The sequence below is a fragment of the Emys orbicularis genome, chromosome 2 (assembly GCF_028017835.1).
Source record: "Emys orbicularis isolate rEmyOrb1 chromosome 2, rEmyOrb1.hap1, whole genome shotgun sequence".
In the NCBI taxonomy this organism is placed as follows: domain Eukaryota; kingdom Metazoa; phylum Chordata; order Testudines; family Emydidae; genus Emys; species Emys orbicularis.
This window is the reverse complement of record NC_088684.1, coordinates 24,920,961-24,940,011: the sequence shown is the minus strand read 5'-3', so window position 1 is coordinate 24,940,011 and position 19,051 is coordinate 24,920,961. Positions and strand designations below refer to the sequence as shown.

Below are 19,051 nucleotides of genomic sequence, written 5' to 3'. Positions count from 1 at the left end.
TTGGCTGGGAACCACAGCCAATGGGAGCTGTGTGGGCGACACCTGCAGGTGTGGGCAGCGCACATAGCGTAGAGCCGCCTGGCTGTGCCTCCGCTTAGGGGCCGGACATGCCGACTGCTTCTGGAAGCCTGCCTTAGCCCTGCTGCATCACTGACTGGAAGCTGCCTGAGGTAAGCGCTGCCCAGCTGGAGCCCGCACCCCAAACCCCCTGCCCCAGGTCAGAACCCCCCCATACCCTAACTCCCTTCCAGATACCACACCCCCACCTGCACCCCAACCCCCTGCCCCAGGTCGGAACCCCCTCCTGCACCCAAACTCCTTCACAGACCCCAACCCCTTCCCCCAGCCCTGAGCCCCCTCCCAGAGCCTGCACCCCCTTCTGCACTCCAAACCCCTTGGCCCATGCCAGGAGCCCCCTCCTGCACCCCAAATCCCTCAGCCCTACCCCAGAGCCCGCACCCCCAGCTGGAGCCCTCACCCCCTCCTGCACCCCAGCCCCCAGTCCAGTGAAAGTGAGTGAGGGTGGGGGAGAGCGAGTGATGGAGGGTCGGGGGCTGGAGTAAGTGGGGGGTGGGGCCTCGGGGGGGCAGGGCAAGGGTGTTCCTTTTTGTGCGATTAGAAAGGTGGCAACCCTAGGTGAATGGGGTGAAAGCAGATTCTGCAAGATGCACTATAGGTGCACTTGAAATCTGTTTCCCATGTGGGAAGTTTCTGTGGGTTTCTCTGTACCTGTTGGAATTTAGCACCCTCTTTTGACTGGGGATGCAAATAACTGGGAGTGGGGAGCTGTTTCTGATGAATACCCCACTTAGTTTGCCTAACAGGTGACCAGGAATACAAAGTGCTAGAGATTTTAGGCCGGAGTGCTCAGAATTTGGACTCCGATTCCTCTTTGCAAATACCCAAGAACAGCTGCCAAGATACATTCTGTGCAACCTGAGCAGTGCTGTACTTTCTGCCAGGCACCAGGTACTGCAGCACAGACTAGCACAATTCTGCCCTCTTGGCTGGGTTTCTTCTTTCTCCATTTCCTTCTGACACTAAAGACCCCTATACTGAGCAAGGGAAAGAAACACTAGCTGCGGGAGCCTCAGAAGGAAAAGTCTAGGGTGATTTAGGAGGAGGATCACACTGGGAGCTCTGCACTCACTACAAGGGGTCAAGGCAAAATTAGAGTAGGGCGGGGGAATTTGGTTCTAAAGGATCAGTCTATTTTTTTCTGCTCTCACCCCCCCCCCCCACTTATTTTTAATTGTTGTAGAGAAAGAAATGCAGGAAGGAAAAACTCTGTGTGGAGTGAGGACAGGAACAGCTGGAGTTTTCCTTGCAAGAGGGTGGGGAGCAGGGGAGGCTGTGTTAGCTGTATCGTGAGTCCTCAGAGCACCTCTGCTCTTGCTCGGCAGCTTGGGCTGCACGCTGCCGTCTCAAAGGTCGCTTGTGATAAACATAGGGCCTCCCCCCTCCGCCCCCCAACCTTGGCTGCTACGGCTTTGGCTGTGACATTCAGTCTTTTCCATGCTGGAGAAGTAGTAGCGAGCAATGTGATAGACAGAGGGGGACGCTGCTGCCTTGGCTGGACCTGCTGCTGCTGCTGCAACCATGTGTCTCTCTCTCTGGCTGTGACACAGTAACAAGGAAATTGGTGGGATCTTTCTTTATCTCCACAAGGGAAAGGTGACCCGCACAAAGGTAAGCGAAAGTGAGGCGTGGATCTTCTGTTAGCAACTGGCAGTGACGCAGTGTCCCTTGAAATAAGCAGACGGGGAAGTCAGTCTCCTCAGAAAGGCTTTTTGCAAAGGGTCGGGAAGCTGAGCAGAAAGCGTGTTTCCTTTGAGCTGTCAAAAATAAATTGCATGCAGGCGTTTAAAAGCTCAGCTCTCTGTTTGGAGAAGCCAGACAAGTAGCCATGCAGCGATGTGCTGCAACCTAAAAATCACCCATGCAGCTTTGCAGCGCTGGGAAACGCAATCAAACTAACCGATCGATGGGACTTAATTAAAACGGGGCATATCCTGCAGGAGACTGGAACTGGGCTGAAATGTTCCCTTTAAGATTTGTGCGGTGCAGATTAAGGATATGGTTAGTTACTAAATTTGCAGGAAAGGAAGGGGATTTTAATAGGGGTGGGGGAGGGGTTGGAATGTATTTATGTTGTTATTTAACCAAACCTAGTTGTCATTTAACAAGCATATTAAACCAGCCCAGTCATCCAGTGCTGAGAGCTGCAGCTTCGCTTAGCCCTGTTGTGTTGTATGTCCCCGGCAGGCTGGCAGCGATGGAGGAGGACATGGGCAGCATGCAGCAGAAGGCTGCTGAGCTGGAGCACATGGCTGAGGTCTTGCTCACTGGGGAGCAGTTACGGTAGGAGATGGCTCCTTCCTCCCGCACAAACATTACTACAGACTCTAAAAGGGGCAGGGTGACCAGATATCCCGATTTTATAGGGACAGTCCAGATTTTTGGGTCTTTTTCTTATATAGGCTCCTATTACCCCCCCCCCCCCCCACCCCCGTCCTGACTTTTCACACTTGCTGTCTGGTCACCCTAAAAAGGGGAAACTCCTTTGCTCCTGTATTTAAGGAAATTGCTGTTAAATGGGCAGGTTTTTTTTTTTTTTACTTCACAGCGGTGCAAATCTGGATTAACTCCATTTAAATCAATGGCTCAAATTTTGCTCTCGGTTGCACAGGTGCAATCCTGTAGGGTCTGATTCTGGTCTCCCACTGGTGTAAAGCAGAAGTAACTCCACTGATGTCAATGGTGTAAACCTGATGTAAGTGATGGCAGAATCAGAACTGCAACCTCTGTGAACTTGTGTGCCTCACCCTCTCTAAACCCATATTATCAGTGCACACACATACCTCTGTCAGACCTGCTAAACCACACACATTTGGGAAATGAAGGGTTTTTGTGTGTGCTTCAATTAGATTCTTAAAAACTCCTGTTTTCAGCCTTTCACAGCTGCTCAGCTCTGCTGTTTCAGCTAGGAATTGGGCTATATGTAAATAGTATTGCAGGCCTGGGATAATGAGTTATCTATCATTCCTTGTAATAGTTACTGAGACTGCTACAGTCCAGGGGCAGCTTTCTATTCCATTCTGTTTAGGGTCTTCTAATTTGGTCATAGCTGTACTATCTGAGGACTCTGGGGAAGGTGACAGCAAGTCAGCAAAGAGGTTTTAAAAGGCAAAACCAGAAGAGGAATAATAATTAAAATCAGATTTTAATAGATTTCTGGTCCAGTGTGTCAAATATGATTGGCACTATAAAAATGATTAAGTTAGATAGATAGAATAAACCTCCATTAAGATCCAGGTTTTTTTAGTCTCTTGGAATAATGCAGAAAGACTTTGGGTCTAACACAATCCTTTTTTTATAGGGTTTTTTTTTTTTTTAATTTTGGATCAGTTGACCAAATTCCTATGCATATCACACAGCAATAAAGAAGAAAATTTTAAAGCTTCCCAATTCTCACTGTTAACATAACTTGTGATTCAGGAAATACAGACGATTGTATGATAGTGGTATAATCAGAAAGACGTAATAGCAGTATGCCAGAAGTTTTCTTCAAATTTTCAGCAAATCATTTAAAATGCTGGTTTAACATTTTTCATTCATAATTTTGAAAACATTGCTTGATCTGGGAGCCGTTAAGATGAGAACCAAAGTTCCTTGATTTCATCTCAATCGAAGTCAAATATTCAGACTAATGGTTATTACTAAGATCAGTTTGTATTTTAAATTTGTATGTCGATGGTAGTTAAACTAAGAAAATACACCGCTACCTTGATATAACACGACCCGATATAACACGAATTCAGATATAACGCGGTAAAGCAGTGCTCCGGGGGGGGGGGGGGGGGAGGGGGGCAGGGCTGCGCACTCTGGTGGATCAAAGCAAGTTCAATATAACGCGGTTTCACCTCTAATGCGGTAAGATTTTTTGGCTCCCGAGGACAGCGTTATATCAAGGTAGAGGTGTAGTTACTACTAAAGCAGAATGTTTAGGAATTCTCTTCAGTTTTAAGATGCTAGTTCAGAAGACATTTTCATAGCTAGTAGTTGTTTTTTTAGGTTACTTATGCTGGCCAGATCCTCAGCTGGTTTAAATTGGTGTAGTTCCAGAGTAAGTGAAGCATTGCTGATTTGCATCAGATGAAGATCTGGCCCATGGGTTTTGGTTCTTATTCTAAACTGGTATGTATACATTTTCTTAGGAATTAGCTTAGGAAATTTAGCTTCAGCTGTTGGGGCCAAGTTTTTAAAGGTACTTAAGTGCTTAAAGAGGCAGATAGGCAATAGGAGTTAGGCCAGGGGTTCTCAAACTGGAGGTCGGGACCCCTCAGGGGTCACGAGGTTATTACATGGGGGGGTCACAAGCTGTCAGCCTCCACCCCTGACCCCGCTTTGCCTCCAGCATTTATAATGGTGTTAACTATATAAAAAAGTTTTAATTTATTAGGGGGGTCACACTCAGAGGCTTGCTATGTGAAAGGGGTCACCAGTATAAAAGTTTGAGAACCACTGAGTTAGGCTCTCTTGAAAATGCCACTAGGCACCCCTCTGCACCTTTATGCACCTAAAGATGTTTAAAAATCTGGCCCTTGGAGACTCGCCTCACCATTGCTGCAGAAGTTGTAGTGGGGTCAGCCACCTCCCATGCACCCATTATGGCCAGGGGTGCTGCTGTGGTGGTGCCCTGCCAATAGGGTTGCCAACTTTCTACTCGCACAAAACCGACCACCCTTCCCCTACCCCCTGTTCACTCCATTCCCCCATCCCTCTGTCACTCACTCTCCCCACCCTCACTCACTTGCTCATTTTCACTGGGCTAGCTCAGGGGGGGTGGGGTGCAGGAGGGGGCTCCAGGCTGAGGCAGTGGCTTGGGATGCAAGAGAGGGTGAGGGCTCCAGCTGGGGGTGTGGGCTCTGGGGTGGGGCCAGGGATGGGTGGGCTTAGGGTTCAGGAGGGGCTCTGGGCTGGGGGGTTGGAGCTGAGGGGTACAGGGTGTGGGAAGGGGCTCTGGGCTGGAGTGGGGGTTGGGATGCAGGGTGGGGGCTCCAGCTGGGGCTGCAGGCTCTGGAGTGGGACTGGGGATGAGGAGTTTGGGGTGCAGGAGGGTGTTCTGGGCTGGGATTGATGGGTTTGGAGGGCAGGAGGGGGATCAGGTCTGGGGCGCAGGGGTGTGTGTGAAAAGTGGTCCTTCCGGGAGCTTACCCCAGGCAGCTCCTGGAAGCAGCGGCATGTCCCCCCTCTGGCTGCTACGCGGAGGCACGGCCAGGCGGCTCTGTGTACTGCCCTGTCTGCAGGCGCCGCCCCCACAACTCCCATTGGCCACAGTTCCTGGCCAATGGGAGCTGCGGGGATGGTGCTTAGGGCAGGGGCAGTGTGCAGAGTCCCCTGGCTGCCGCTATGTGTATAAGCTGGAGGGGGGACATGCCGCTTTTTCCCAGGAGCTGCGCGGCGCGGAGGCTAGCAGGGAGCCTGCCAGCCCCACTCTGTGGTGCCACCAACCAGACAGTCAATGGCCTGGTCAGCAGAGCTTCCAGAATCCCTTTTCGACCGGGTGTTCCAGTCAAAAAACAGACACCTGGTCACCCTACCTGCCAATGATTTTCCCCTCAAAGGGCTTCTTAAATAAACATTTCCTGCAGATTCCTGAATTTCCCTCCTGCTGACTTGGGGTCCTGCAGGAGCCCTTTTGCTCCCTGTAGCATCTATATAGATGGGCTCATTCTGTAATCAGGGCTGGCTTACCCGCAGGTTCTCCAGCCCATGGGGCAAGCCATCCTGCTATAGTAATAATATGTTACTTATTTTTACATGATGCTACCAGAGAAAATAAAGACAGTCTGTACCCCTATAAATCAATGGGGATCCACATGGATGTAAGGATCCACTCTTGTGAATCTGATTCCAGGATTCGGGCCTAGGTTTATCTCTGAATTTGTATCCCCCTCTGATACAAATATTTGTGTCTTATTTTTTCACTGTCTAGATCTTCTGGGCAACAGAATAGGTTTGTTAGCTGCACATTTTGTTTCAGAAAATAAGGGCCGCCAATATATGGTAGCAAACGGGGTGGTAGACAAGTTTTGGCCAATGGTATATTTGTGGTTTCCTTTTCTTTTCCCATCTAAGAGAAGTATATAAACAACTTGCCTGGTTGCCTCAAAGAGGAAGATATTACAATAAAGGTATTATAGATGTGTATAGAACAGACAAACTGATGCTAGAAAATTACAATAAAAACAGATTCTGAAGAAACATACTGTAGTCAGTTCTTAGTGATGCTTACAAACATTACATAAGACCTTAGTGGAGATGATTTAGTGACTGGTGATTATGTGGATAAAATGTGTATGAGTAAGTGCTACATACTTCAGGATCAGGGGGTAGCCGTGTTAGTCTGTATCCACAAAAACAACAAGGAGTCTGGTGGCACCTTAAAGACTAATAGATTTATTTGGGCATAAGCTTTAGTGGGTAAAAAACCTCACTTCTTCAGATGCATGGGATACTTCAGGAGGACTGCCAGTGTTCCCTCTGATTTTTCCCATCCATGTGCAGAATGAATTTTGCTATGTGCACCAATATGGAGATGATGGGTGGCAGGGGTAGGGCTGAGGGGCTTGGAGTGTGGAAGGGGGCTCAGGGCTGGGGCAGAGGGTTGAGGGGTAAGGGGGCGAGGGCTGTGGTTGGGGGTGCGGGCTTTGGGGTGGGGCTGGGGAAAGAGGACTCCCCCTCACCCCCCAGCCCTCTTTCCCCACAGCAGCTGGGGCTGCGGGAGGGGCGCCTCTCCCTGCCGCAGCTGCTCCGGGGCTGGAGGAGTTAAGTGCGCAGCCTTTCATGGCATCCTGCGTGGCCGCACCGGCGTGCACCTTAGCAGGAACTTAGATGACTGCATACCTCAGGCGTGACAGAATAAAAGGAAAACACAAGAGGGGTACAGGGTTATGCAAAAAAAACCCTATGAAAATTAGGTGTTTATAATTATACTCTCGGTTTATTTGTAAACCAGATCAGTGTGTGTGACTTAATTCACATATTTGAAATAACGTCATTAAAAATTCTTTGTGGATGTGTAAGGTGATGGTGGGTCATGCCACGTACCTTGATTAGCTATAATAATAACCGTTTAGGACCCAATAGTTCCTTCTACTTTTAGAAGTAGTGAATATCTAAGCAAATATCTGACTAAATTACTGCTGCAAGAATGCATGACCAATGGGAGCATAGCTCCTGAAGAAACCATGATCTCAGTTGGAAGGAGGCCCAGAGGAGCAGTGCAGAGGGTCCAGCCTTCTACAGGACTGGGGTTTGGAAGCTGCAAACCTGCCTCCTCACTAGGGTCCCAATGTCTCTCCGGGTAGGCAACTATGTGAAGTGTATGTCACCGGATTTCCTAGCAAGATGGGTTTCTCTGGGAGAGGGTATCATAGCCTTTACTAGTTATAGTTTGGACAGTGTTAGTCAGGTTTAAAGAAATTTAATAATCAGAATATATAGTTGTATTAATATATAATACAATTGAAGTCAATGGGAGTTTTGCCTGAATAAGAACTTCAGGATCTGGCCCTAAATTATTTATGTCCCAGTAGGTGGCAATGAATCATATTAATTTCAACATTGTTTTGAGAAGGGATTAGGGTGTCACGGTTGCTGTGAGTTTTTTGTTTCCAACAATATAGCTATCCTCATGTACTGTAGACTATTTTGTACCATAACTTAGTTTACAAATTACCTTTCCTCTGGCAACAAAAAGCTGCTTCAATAGGTGGGTCCTTTATTTTAGTAAACGTGTTCTGGGGTCTTATATTGCTCCCTGGCTGCATACATGCTCTCTCTGACAAGTCATACCTGTCTGCTGTCTTGCCCTTCTGCACAGGATGAGTTCAATAATGGTTTACCATTGCCAAATCCCTGACAGGTAGTCTTTTTCCAGTCCACAGGCCCCTTGTTTTCTCATGCTTTGTGTCCTTAGTGTCCATGGGCCATAGTTGGCCCACGGAGTAATGAGAAACATTAGAATATCTGAACCCACACCTATCTGGTTGCTTACTAAAATTTGCCTATGATCTAGAAAAGTAAACTCTGGAGTAGGTGTAACTTCAATAACATTTAACCACTTTCCTTCTATGATATTGTGGTGACCTAAATTTTTATATTCCTCTTATTTTATAAGCTCTTGAGCTGTCTTGAAGCCACTGTCTCCAGAGCCAGGGCACTATTGAGCAAGCACGTATGCACCATAGTAGAGAAAAGGGCAACATTTAGTTTGTGGCATAAATATTCATCATGAAGGAGGTATGTGTATTTCCACCCTTTTCAAGTTCTTCATTGTTGTACACTTATAGTATTTTTATTAACATTATGGTTCCATATATCTTTATTGATGTATGGTTTGATTTCGAAAGGTCCTGGGGATCTGCAGCTCTCATTGACTTAAATGGAGTTAATGAATGTTCGGCACTTCTGTAGCTCACGCTATTAGACCTTTAATATGCTAAGACATGTGTTTTAATAATTACAGCCACCATGTAGAAAACAATTTTCTTTCAATCAACACAGCTACAGGAAGCTACATGTGTGTAGCAAGACTGTTAAAATGCATGTATATTTATTTATATTTTGTTTGAGAAATACCCTATTATCAAGGAATTGAAGATCAAGTAATAATCATGCCCATGCACTGAGGGCAGAATTAACACTGCTCAGGCAGCCTGGCTTTGCCATTTCTTGTATGCTGGGCTCTTTACTCATTCTCCCACTGCAGTGTTTTTGGTGTGGGCAGTTCATAGAGGTAGGCATATGACACGTTATCATTACCTTATTGTGGTGGTGTCCAGCAGACCCTTTTGTTCACTGATTGTAGACCCATCTTTACCCTATAGAAACAGGCACACAAGGCCTAATTAGGTGGGCGTCTGAAACAGCAGAGTGGGTCTCCCAGGTGTAGCACTTCAGAGGTTGTCTCATAGGTATCAGGATGGGTGGGGAAGCTCTATGCGCAATGCTCTGACAGGAACTCCCTCTCCCAGTTCCCCCTTTCACATCACCGGAGCTGGAGACCATGGTAGAATTTTTTTGAATGGATGAGGTGAGGAGAACACCATGAAACTAGGAAGGAGGTGGATTGGCCTCCACTCCTGGATTGGCTGAAAGTTGTCAGGGACTAGTCTGGGCATTTCCTCCTCTTGGGACAAATATCCTGGTGTCTGTAGACCCCAGTCTGTTCTGGAGTGCAAAGCCCAAGCACTTTGAATGTATAATTATGCATTTGAATAAATACTGTTGTGGGGGAGACTGAGTTGTTGGAGGGCTGGTACAGGGAACGGGAGGGACAAAGTTAAGAGGCAGGATTAGTTCATGTGGTGGTTTCAAGAAGTGTACCTGAGCTTCCAGGAATTGTACACTCTATAATAGCACCCTAGAAGATTGAATGCCAAAAAAGCCTACATAAACATAACATTAGCTTGCAATGTTAATAATGTCAGGAAATGCAACAGTTAAGATCTTTACAGAAATACTAACTTCCATACGTGCACTATCTTTTATTCATATTTTTCTTTGTAAACAAGAATATACAATATTCAAGCTATCCATTTAGGCTTTTAAATAGTGTATGTACTACAAATTAAACATGATCTAAATTGCATTCCTAGTTATAGCTCTGTAACCACATTTACTTCAATATGTACTGGATAACGTAGCCAAGATTATTTTGCTTAGGGACTTTAATTTTTGCATTATTTTAAAGCTCTCCCTAAACTGTAACTGTGTAATCCTACCATCGTTTTTATGTAATTTATTTCTTTTTGTATATATTACTCTTTAAATATTTAGCTTCTCTCTCAAGGTCTCTGCAATTTTCTTTAAATTTAAATATTAATCAAATTCATGAATACTTAAAATAAAGTCAGGTTTTGCTACTAACTTGGGGGAGGAGGGGTTTGAACTGTGTATTGAAATCCCATATTTTCCCAAGCCCTTGAGGATAAATATCTGCAGCATGACTATGCTTATGTTCCTGCACAGTAGCAGTGGCCACAGCCAAGTGAAACTGAATTTAGAACTAAAGAAAAATAAAATATTTAAATCTAGACAGTCCTGCGCTGCCAGAAAAGTGCTATTGTGCGATATTATGGGTATAATAATACGCAATCATGCTCCTTCATTTCTGGGAAACTCTGAAACAAGGAAGGGGAATGAGATGCATGGAAACAAAGGGAAACGGGAAAGATGACACACAGACACTAAGGGTGTCAGCAGGGAGAAACACAGGAAATCCAAGGAGGTTTGAGAATAAAGAAAGATATGACTATCCAACTGTGGAAAGAGAGAGATTTATGTAAAATTAGAGAGATTTGGGGTAGGAAAAGAGATGGCAACCCAGAGAGGAAAGAAGTGCTGCTGCTGTTTGGATTGGTAACTGACATAACATAGATACCTCTTACCCTCCAATAGTTGGGAACTCTGCACAGAAAGAGTGAGTGGAGGAGGGAAAGTAAGGAAGGTTCCAACAGAGAGAAATTAAATTAGCCCTGTTCACCCAAGAGAGAAATCTCATCAATTTAGAGCAGGGAACAGGTTACAGTTAAAATCTGTCTCAGCAGAGACTCTATGCAAATAACCAATCGAAGAGTTGTGATCCAAAGTTTGGCTTTCTGTTACATTGAGCAAAGTTTTAATAGTTGAATGAATATATGAAAATAGCTGCACTAAAGGTGCAAGAGTCTCATTTACAAGACAAATCCTCTCTCCCCCACACCATACTGGACTGGCTGAGCTTGGTGAATCCACCATTTGGGCCCCAGAAGGGTAGGCAGGGTTAGAGCAATAACTGCAAAGCAGCTCTAAGGCTTCAGTCACCATTGCTGCTTTTACACCTGACTTCTCAGAGGGCAATATCCTGTGGCTGTTCTGCCATTTGGACCCACTAGCCTTGCCCCTCTGCCTTAGTAAGGCTCCTTGTTCCCACCACAACCCAGCAGGGACAATGAAGGAGATCTCATAGAGCTGGGTTTAGGGAGGCGTAAGCAGTCTGCACCACTGGGTGGGCTCCCCAAATCTTATTCCTGCTGCCTCAGATGGGTCCCTCCTTGTTTGGGGATAGATAGGATTTGGTTCCAAGGATGTGGCTACACTGCAAAACAGACCTGTGGCACCATGAGGATGTCCAGTCTTAAACATAAAGCATTTTCAGACTCCAGTCCAACAGTTTTTAAAAATAAGGTTGATCTTGAAATCCAACATGTGGTATGGCAAGATAAGTTGGCCCTTAGGACACAATGAGCAAAGCTATTTACATACAACCAAGTCTAACATCTCTCTTAGTCAAAGTTTCTACTGTATCTTTCCAGGATATAATACAAAAGAAGGGGCAAATATTGACTTTTCCATTTCATAGGTGCTGAAAACTATGTTGTACAAACTACGTAACTGATTAATCAGAGGCCTCCATCCATATAAAAACACAAATCCAAAGTGTACAATTCTTTTCAGAACTTCTAACAATATAATTTTGCAATGACTTCTGGCCTGTTTTTAACAATGCTCACCCAGCAGGTGCATTCAGATCCTTGGCCATCCCAGTGACAACAAATGTACTTTCAAATAACTGAAAAAGTACCTGACTAGGCCTGAAAATTAAGTAAGCACAAATAGGAAGGCTGAGTTTTAAATATCAGAGGCTTAATTCTTTTTTGATTCTTCAATGCTGTGTACCAAATCAAAGTGATAATATTTCACATTCACTTTGCACATGTGTAAATGGCTGTACAAAGTGCAAGACAGTGGAGAATCAGGTCTTTAATATGTGACCCTTTCCTGGAATTTAAATTTCAAAAATTATGAAACTGATCATAGACTCAGGCTTTCAGGAGGTTTATGCTATATCAGTATACTTTGCACTTATATAGTGTCTTTCCCCTCATTAGTGTTTTAGAAGTGTTAGTTAATCATCCTAATAACTCTGGTAGGTAAGTAAGTACTATTTTCCTTATTTTACAGATGGGAAGACCGAGGCACAGATGTTAAAGCCATAATTAAACTGTAAATTTTGGCACTTCTTACAAATGCACAAATGTAAGCAATTTTAGCCATCCTCAGGACAGCATGAGGTGCTAGAATCACTCACAGTGTGGTATCCAGTGTCTGCAAAAAGAACAGGAGTACTTGTGGCACCTTAGAGACTAACAAATTTATTAGAGCATAAGCTTTCGTGGGCTACAACCCACTTCTTCGGATGCATAGCCCACGAAAGCTTATGCTCTAATAAATTTGTTAGTCTCTAAGGTGCCACAAGTACTCCTGTTCTTTTTGCGGATACAGACTAACACGGCTGCTACTCTGAAACCTATCCAGTGTCTGTTACTGATAGCGAAACTTTAGGCATTAAAACTCTTTCTTGTGTCTAACGCAGCAATGCTGGGAATGAGGAGGTAGAAAGTCAGGGAGAAGAAATGGCATGAGGGAAGGAAACATGGATTATTCAGCAAAATGTGTTTCTGCAAATTAGCTACTTTTAAAATTGTTTCTGTCTCTACTTGAAATTTATTATTATTAATTTGTATTGTGGTAGCGTGTAGCCCGGACACTGCTAGGTGCTGCACAAACACAAAACAAAAAGATTGTCTCCACCCCAGAGAGACTACAAGTAGAGAAGACAAAAGACAACTGGTAGATACAGACAAACAGGAGAAGGAACAAAGGAAACTCTGAGACAGTGCTGCTCAGCATGTCAGCACACCTGTTGCCTGTTATCAAGTTTTTTGTAGGTATCACAGCAATGGAGAGTTTTAAGAAGGGTTATGAAGGAGGCCAATGAGATATGTTTGCAAAGGTTTACCAGGAGCTCCTCCTGTATGTGAGGGGCAGCATGAGAGAAAGCACAAAGATGCTTTGGCACCATTGGGCTCAGCTATGTGAGTCACTATCTCCAGTGGTCTATGAGAGAGATAATAGGCAAAGTTGGGGATAGGCTGTGAATGGCCTTGGAAGTGAAGATAAATAGTTTGTGTTTGATGGGAGGGAAAAGAGAGAGCCAGTGGAGGGATGCAAACAGAGGGGTGACATGGTCAAAATGACTAGCCAGGAAAATTATCTTTGTCTTTGAATAGTTGTGAGCTGGGCAAGTTTGCGTTTCTCAAGGGTAGAGAAGAGGAAAAGCCTTGAGACATCAAATGATGAGCGTCTAGATCAGAATTTTAGCGGGGTGGATGGAGAGGAAAAGCTCTTTCTCTGTCAGAGATGTTATGCAGGAAGAATCCACATGGCCCCTGGAATCCTTCACTTTATAAACAGTTTCAACATGATCAGCTTTGACATATTTACCCCTTCTGGTTATTATGTGGTTTTTACATGGTTTGTGTAAACCATTCTCTAGTGCCACATTTGTCTTGGGATCCAAGACAGTTGTTTGTTTATTACATTTCACTGTCTCCTCTTGTTAAGGCCACTAGAGCTGGTGAATACTGTCACAACATTTCCATTAGTGGTCATCTCAATTTGTAACCACATTTGCTTTGTATATGTTTGCATCCCTTTTGCCTTTTCCCTCCTGTTTATAGTCTACCAAGTGAATGTATTGACAGGATTTCTTTAAAATAGTGTTTGCATATTGTATTCCTTTCTTTCTCCCTTTGTAAGTATCTCTTGTCTTTAAAGGATGCAAGCACATTGGAGCAGGGACTGTGTATTCCTGGTTTTGCACAGAGCCTTGCACATTGTCAGTGCAGCTGTACCAGAAAAACCTAACACATAATTATAATACACATCATGGAAACAGTGAATTTTAATTTAATTAATTTAATTTAAATGACTGTTACAGAATATTCAGAGGAAGCAAATTTTGAATTTGAAATGGTGTTTGCCTCAGAAACCTGATTCTAGACTTTGTGCTAACCCAGTCAGGGAAGAGAAACCAATAAAAGTTGTTCAAATTTAGAATATCAAATAATGTCAATTGCTTTTGAAGAGCTATATGCCAATGATTATTCAAAGCAGTGATTCTGCAAGTATGTAGAACAATTTCAATCAAGATCATAATAATTGTATAAATTATCCATCCAACTGATTATTACCCAAATTTGTTATTGAGTGTAGAATATAATTTTATGGCATAGGAAGCAGTTAGTTGCTTCTTGACTTCTAAGGATTCAATTGAATGAGCTCAGCAGCTGGCTGAGAGTAATTTACTTTAGTGGGAAGGGAGAACCTGAGCTGATATATTTGCTGCCTGGTCAGTGCAAAAAGAGAAACTTAGGTATAAAGAAACGAAAAGTAGCATTAAATCGTACACACACCGAATGCATTGTGTGGGAACATTATGAGTACAGAAGCCTGAAGAAGGAACTGACATGGAAATTAAACGACTTTAAAAATTAGCACCATTTGGGTAACATAAAAAGAGTATTATAAAGTCATTCAGGAAAAATAGATGAGGCTAAATTATTTAGTGGATTTTTGTGACCAGAAAAATCTTTTATTTTCTCCATAATATGAGGTAACTACCATCATCACTGTTGCCTGTTCTAAGCTGTCAAGGTGCTGAAAATGTCAACTTAAAATTCACAGTGAACAAAAGAAAGAGCCCAATTTTGCCCATATATACATTTGAGCAGTGAATGGGAGCCCTGGTACGAGATATGACTCTATCCTAGGATTGCCAACCTTCCAGGATTGGCCTGGAGTTTCCCAGAATCGCCATCAATCTCCCGGTCACTATTGAAAGCAATCCAGGAGATTTTAATAGGATTTTTAAAGAAAATTACATTGTCATGTTGGGGAAAAAAAATCTCCCGGAATAGCTTCAGTCAGAATTGGCAACCCTACTCTATCCCTGTAGAATGCAACTCTAGTATTCGCAACCCATTATTTAAAAATAATGAGTCAGGCCCTAAAATCATGATCTTGGATTAAAAATCATGAGATTTTTAAAACTAAATTTTGGGTTATTTTTATTTGCCTTCTGATTTCTCAGCCTTTAGGATTGAGAGGAAGGAAGGTACTATGGTTAGGATACTAGCCACGGACTCGGGAGACAATTTTCTGCTCTGCTACAGACTTCTTGTGTGATCTAGGGCAAGTCATTTCATTTCAGTGCCTCAGTTCTCCAGCTGTAAAATGGGGATAATAGTATTTCGCTATCTCACAGAGGTGTTATAATGATAATGATTGTGAGGTGTTCAGATATTATGGTGATAGGAGCCATGCAACTATGGTAGGAAGATAGGGTGCACTTGTTTCACATTTTCAGGCTTTTCTCTTGTGACCATGAGGGTTAGAAACTTATTTATTTATTTTAAATGAAAGCTGAAATTCTTATGCAATCGCTCAATTCCAGAAGCTGGAGCTTTAAGAAAAACACCAAGGGTGAAATTCTGGTCCCATGGAAGTCAGTGGCAAAATTCCCATTGACATCCATGGGGCCAGGATTTCACCCCAGATATTGTGAGATTCATGATAAAATCATGAGAATTGGCAACACTGCAACTCACCCCAGTCCTCGGAGGGCTTTTGAAAGGTCCACCATGTCACTGAAGGCCTGTAATGCTATTTCATGAAGACAAAGGGGTCAAGGAGGAAGGAGGTATGCTCTAGGGAAGTTGTATGGCCTGTGTTGTACAGGAGGTCAGACTAGATGATCACAGTGGTCCCTTGTGGCCTTGGATTCTATTAATCTAAGACAAAGTGGCCATGTTAGGGAGGGGCTTTGTGCCAGTCCTCAAAGGTCCAGCACAGTGAGAGCTGTTGAGGGTAGGGCTGATGTGTGCTGGAAGGCCTGTAGATCTTAATACAGGCAGAAGTAGTGCTGACTATCTGTGTCACTTTTTATTATTACAAATAGAGCACTTACCTCAGTGCAACCCACCTGCTCCTCTGTAACCACTGCTCCTGCCCGCACTACAAGACCAATGGATCCAAGGGCCCAAAATCACCACAGAAGGACATTGCGGTCACAGAGGGGCTGCACTGCAGCAGGTTGGTATGGGAAATCCTTTGCTCTCAAAACTTTGCAGATCTGGCTTTGCGTGCAGAGAGGTGACTTTCAACCACAATCTCAAGTATTCCACGCATTGCTTAGTAAAATATACTATGAAAAGTAGCTGCTGTTCATGCTCCTATTACTGTTGTGGGAAGCAGACGGCTGAATTACCCAACGTGTTATCCCACTTCAAAAGACACATCACATAATCTATTTGGGAGGGAGCCTTAAATTATTAAGAGAAATTTAAAAATGAGACTCTCTGCCTATTATTATGTTGTTTTTTTGTTCATAGCTTGTAAAGTACAACTAGACTAGTCCAGTTTCCCTTTCTGGCTGTCATCCCTTAGCATAATGCTGCAGTGGTTGGGGTGCAAACACTTAAGAAGAATGATTAAATTGAAACAAGGCCCCTTTTTAAATGTATCTTTTAGAATTTCTAGGTGTAACAGGGTAGCTTGCCTCTTACATGAAATTGGACTCAGCTCTCCTGTTTGGTGCAGCTAGTTTGATGTAGTGAGGAGGGTGAGAGGCTGCCCCTGGGATTTGTAAATGAAAGTTCAGAAGCCTGGAAGTCAAGTTTAGAATCCAGAGTCCAGAATCTTAAGAGAGGGAGAGAGAGATTATTACTCCCGGTTAAGAAATGGAGAGTCATGAGAGCTCAGAGAAAGGGCAGAGGCGGGCTGAGAGCTTTAAGGAGGAAGGAGTGGTGAAAATTCCCTAGTTGAGCCATGAAGCTAGATCAAGATGGTGAGAGAGGAAGGGGGTCACCTGCAGACTTTCCCAGGCCAGAGAGGCCTGAAGGCTGAGAGTAGCAGATGGAGATGCCTGCTGGCTCTCTGCGCTGGAGGGCTGAAGCCAGAGAGGCCTGAAGACTGAGGAATGGTGCAGGGATGAGCCCAGTGAGGTCTCTGCAAAAGTTGTAACCATACGTGGGGAGGAAACAGTGTAGTGAAACACCTCAGCTAGCGAGGAGCTGAGTTGAGGTGTGGTGAAAGACACTGGAGCAGTACCTGGGAACTGGGATCAGGTGTGGTGAGAGACACTGGGACTGGGGTGAGGTGTGTTGAGAGACACTGGAGCTGTACCTGGGAACTGGAGTGAGGTGTGGCAAGAGATGCTGGAGCCTACCTGGGAACTGGAGTGAGGTGTGCTGAGAGACACTGGGAACTGGGGTGAGTTGCGGTGAGAGATGCTGGAGCCGAACTTGGTGTTTTTGCTGTTGGGATGAATGTACTATTTGGACTGGGTAGGGGACAGCAGCTCTGGTTTATGGTAGTGTGACTTTTGGTAATAAATTCCCCTGCAAATAGGGCTATTTATATAATCTGAAGGCTGTACTGAGTTTATTTGAGGAATCAAGAGGGAAACTGAGGTGAGGCACCACCTGCAGGGTTGCCCGGAGGAGGTGCCCAGGAGGAGGCCACATGTTTGTAGCAGGGAATAAAATCATAGGATTTTTCTGTTGATTTTAGGTTTTATAGAAAATCTTTGTAAATTGATCAAAGGGGCGTTTGAAAGACAAATTGCTTGAACATACTTGATGTTTGGAAAATAAGTGACTTAAAGGGGATGGAGTTGCACTAAATGAAAAAATTAACAGTTTTATAGGATTTCTTTTCGTTCATCTCTAACTCAAAAAACAACTGAAGCAGCTTAAATTGTGTAGAATAAAATACATCCATGCTAATAATAGCCTTCTTGTTGATTCCGTTTCTGTTACATTTTGGAACATCTGAGTTATAAGTAAAAGGCCAGTAACTATTGTACTCCTGGGAATCGAAGTACTAGGCAAAGAGGCAGGAAGAGGAGATTGCACAACACATTCAAGAGGAAGTAAAATAAGCACCAAGAGAGAAATTCACTCAAGCATGTAGGGCCCCTGGAAACGTCCCAAAGCAGAGGAATTCTAACAGTTCTGGGTGGGCAGTTGCCGAGTGGGTGCAAAGGAGACTGAGCATTCTTGTATTCAGAGGCTCTAGACCATCACTGCTTATGACATGGTAGAAGTAGGAGCGGGGGGCAGGGTCATGCCTTCACCGACCACAAACCTTTGGCAGTGAATATGTAAAGTGAATTTTTTGCCCCTTCCTAGTGCAGGGACTGGAGTAGCAGCTGCAGAGGTGCCCCATGACCTGCCTATATGTTGGTGAGTAAATTCAGACCTCTCCATAGTTCCAGGCAGAAAATCCATTGTCATGATGTTCCCTTTAAGGCCAGCATATTGTTGTAATCTAAGCACCCCGACACTGTTGGATGGGACTCAGGTGCTGGGACTCAGAGTAAGAAGCGGGATGCTTGAGTTCTGCTAATAAAACAGCATTAAATCCGTGTACCTGTTTCTGCATTTACTTCCCCAAGATAGGACACCTACTCACTTAGCTCTCCTGTGTGTGTGGAGGGTCCATTTCATCCAGAATGATGAGTGGCAAGGACATAGGCTTAGGGCAGATCTAGACTTAAAATGCTGCATCAGCACAGCTGCATCGCCACCACAGTGCTTAAGTGAAGATACTTCTATGCTGATAGAAGAGCTTCTCCTATTGGTATAGTTAATCCACCTCCCCGAGAGGCGGTAGCTATGTTGGGAGGAGAAGCTCTCCCGTCTACACGGGGTTGGGGATTAGGTCTGTATAACTATGTTCCTCAGGGGTGTGGATTATTCACACCCCTGAGTGATGTAGTTATACCGATATATCTGTAGTTTAGATCTGGCCTTAGACAACATCTCCATTGACACTGCTGGAGAAGGAGGGCAAGTTGTTCAATAGAACAGGCAAAATTTTTCTGTGTGCGCTTTTGTAAAGGAACATTTCCATTTAATTACAAGGAGTGGTGACAGGTTTCAGAGTAGCAGCCGTGTTAGTCTGTATCCGCAAAAATAACAGGAGTACTTGTGGCACCTTAGAGCATCCGAAGAAGTGGGTTGTAGCCCACGAAAGCTTATGCTCTAATAAAGGAGTGGTGAGGAAATGCTTCTTATCTTTCTAAAGCTAGTCCTCTTGTGAACATTTAACAAGATCTAATCAAGCCAGACAAAATCCTTTATAGCTGGTTGGCAAA

The 19,051-nt window shown here is 44.2% G+C and overlaps 1 protein-coding gene across 1 annotated transcript in view; it reads left to right on the top strand.

The window, feature by feature from the left end:
• The first annotated feature begins 1,511 nt into the window (after positions 1-1,511).
• The window catches only part of DEPTOR (DEP domain containing MTOR interacting protein), a 112,933-nt gene continuing 95,393 nt past the window's right edge, over positions 1,512-19,051 (top strand). The window contains exons 1-3 of the mRNA XM_065399763.1: positions 1,512-1,689; positions 2,266-2,361; positions 18,084-18,137. Of these exons, the coding sequence (XP_065255835.1) occupies positions 2,276-2,361; positions 18,084-18,137 (140 nt within the window). The 5' untranslated portion in view covers positions 1,512-1,689; positions 2,266-2,275. The remainder of the gene's footprint in view (positions 1,690-2,265; positions 2,362-18,083; positions 18,138-19,051) is intronic.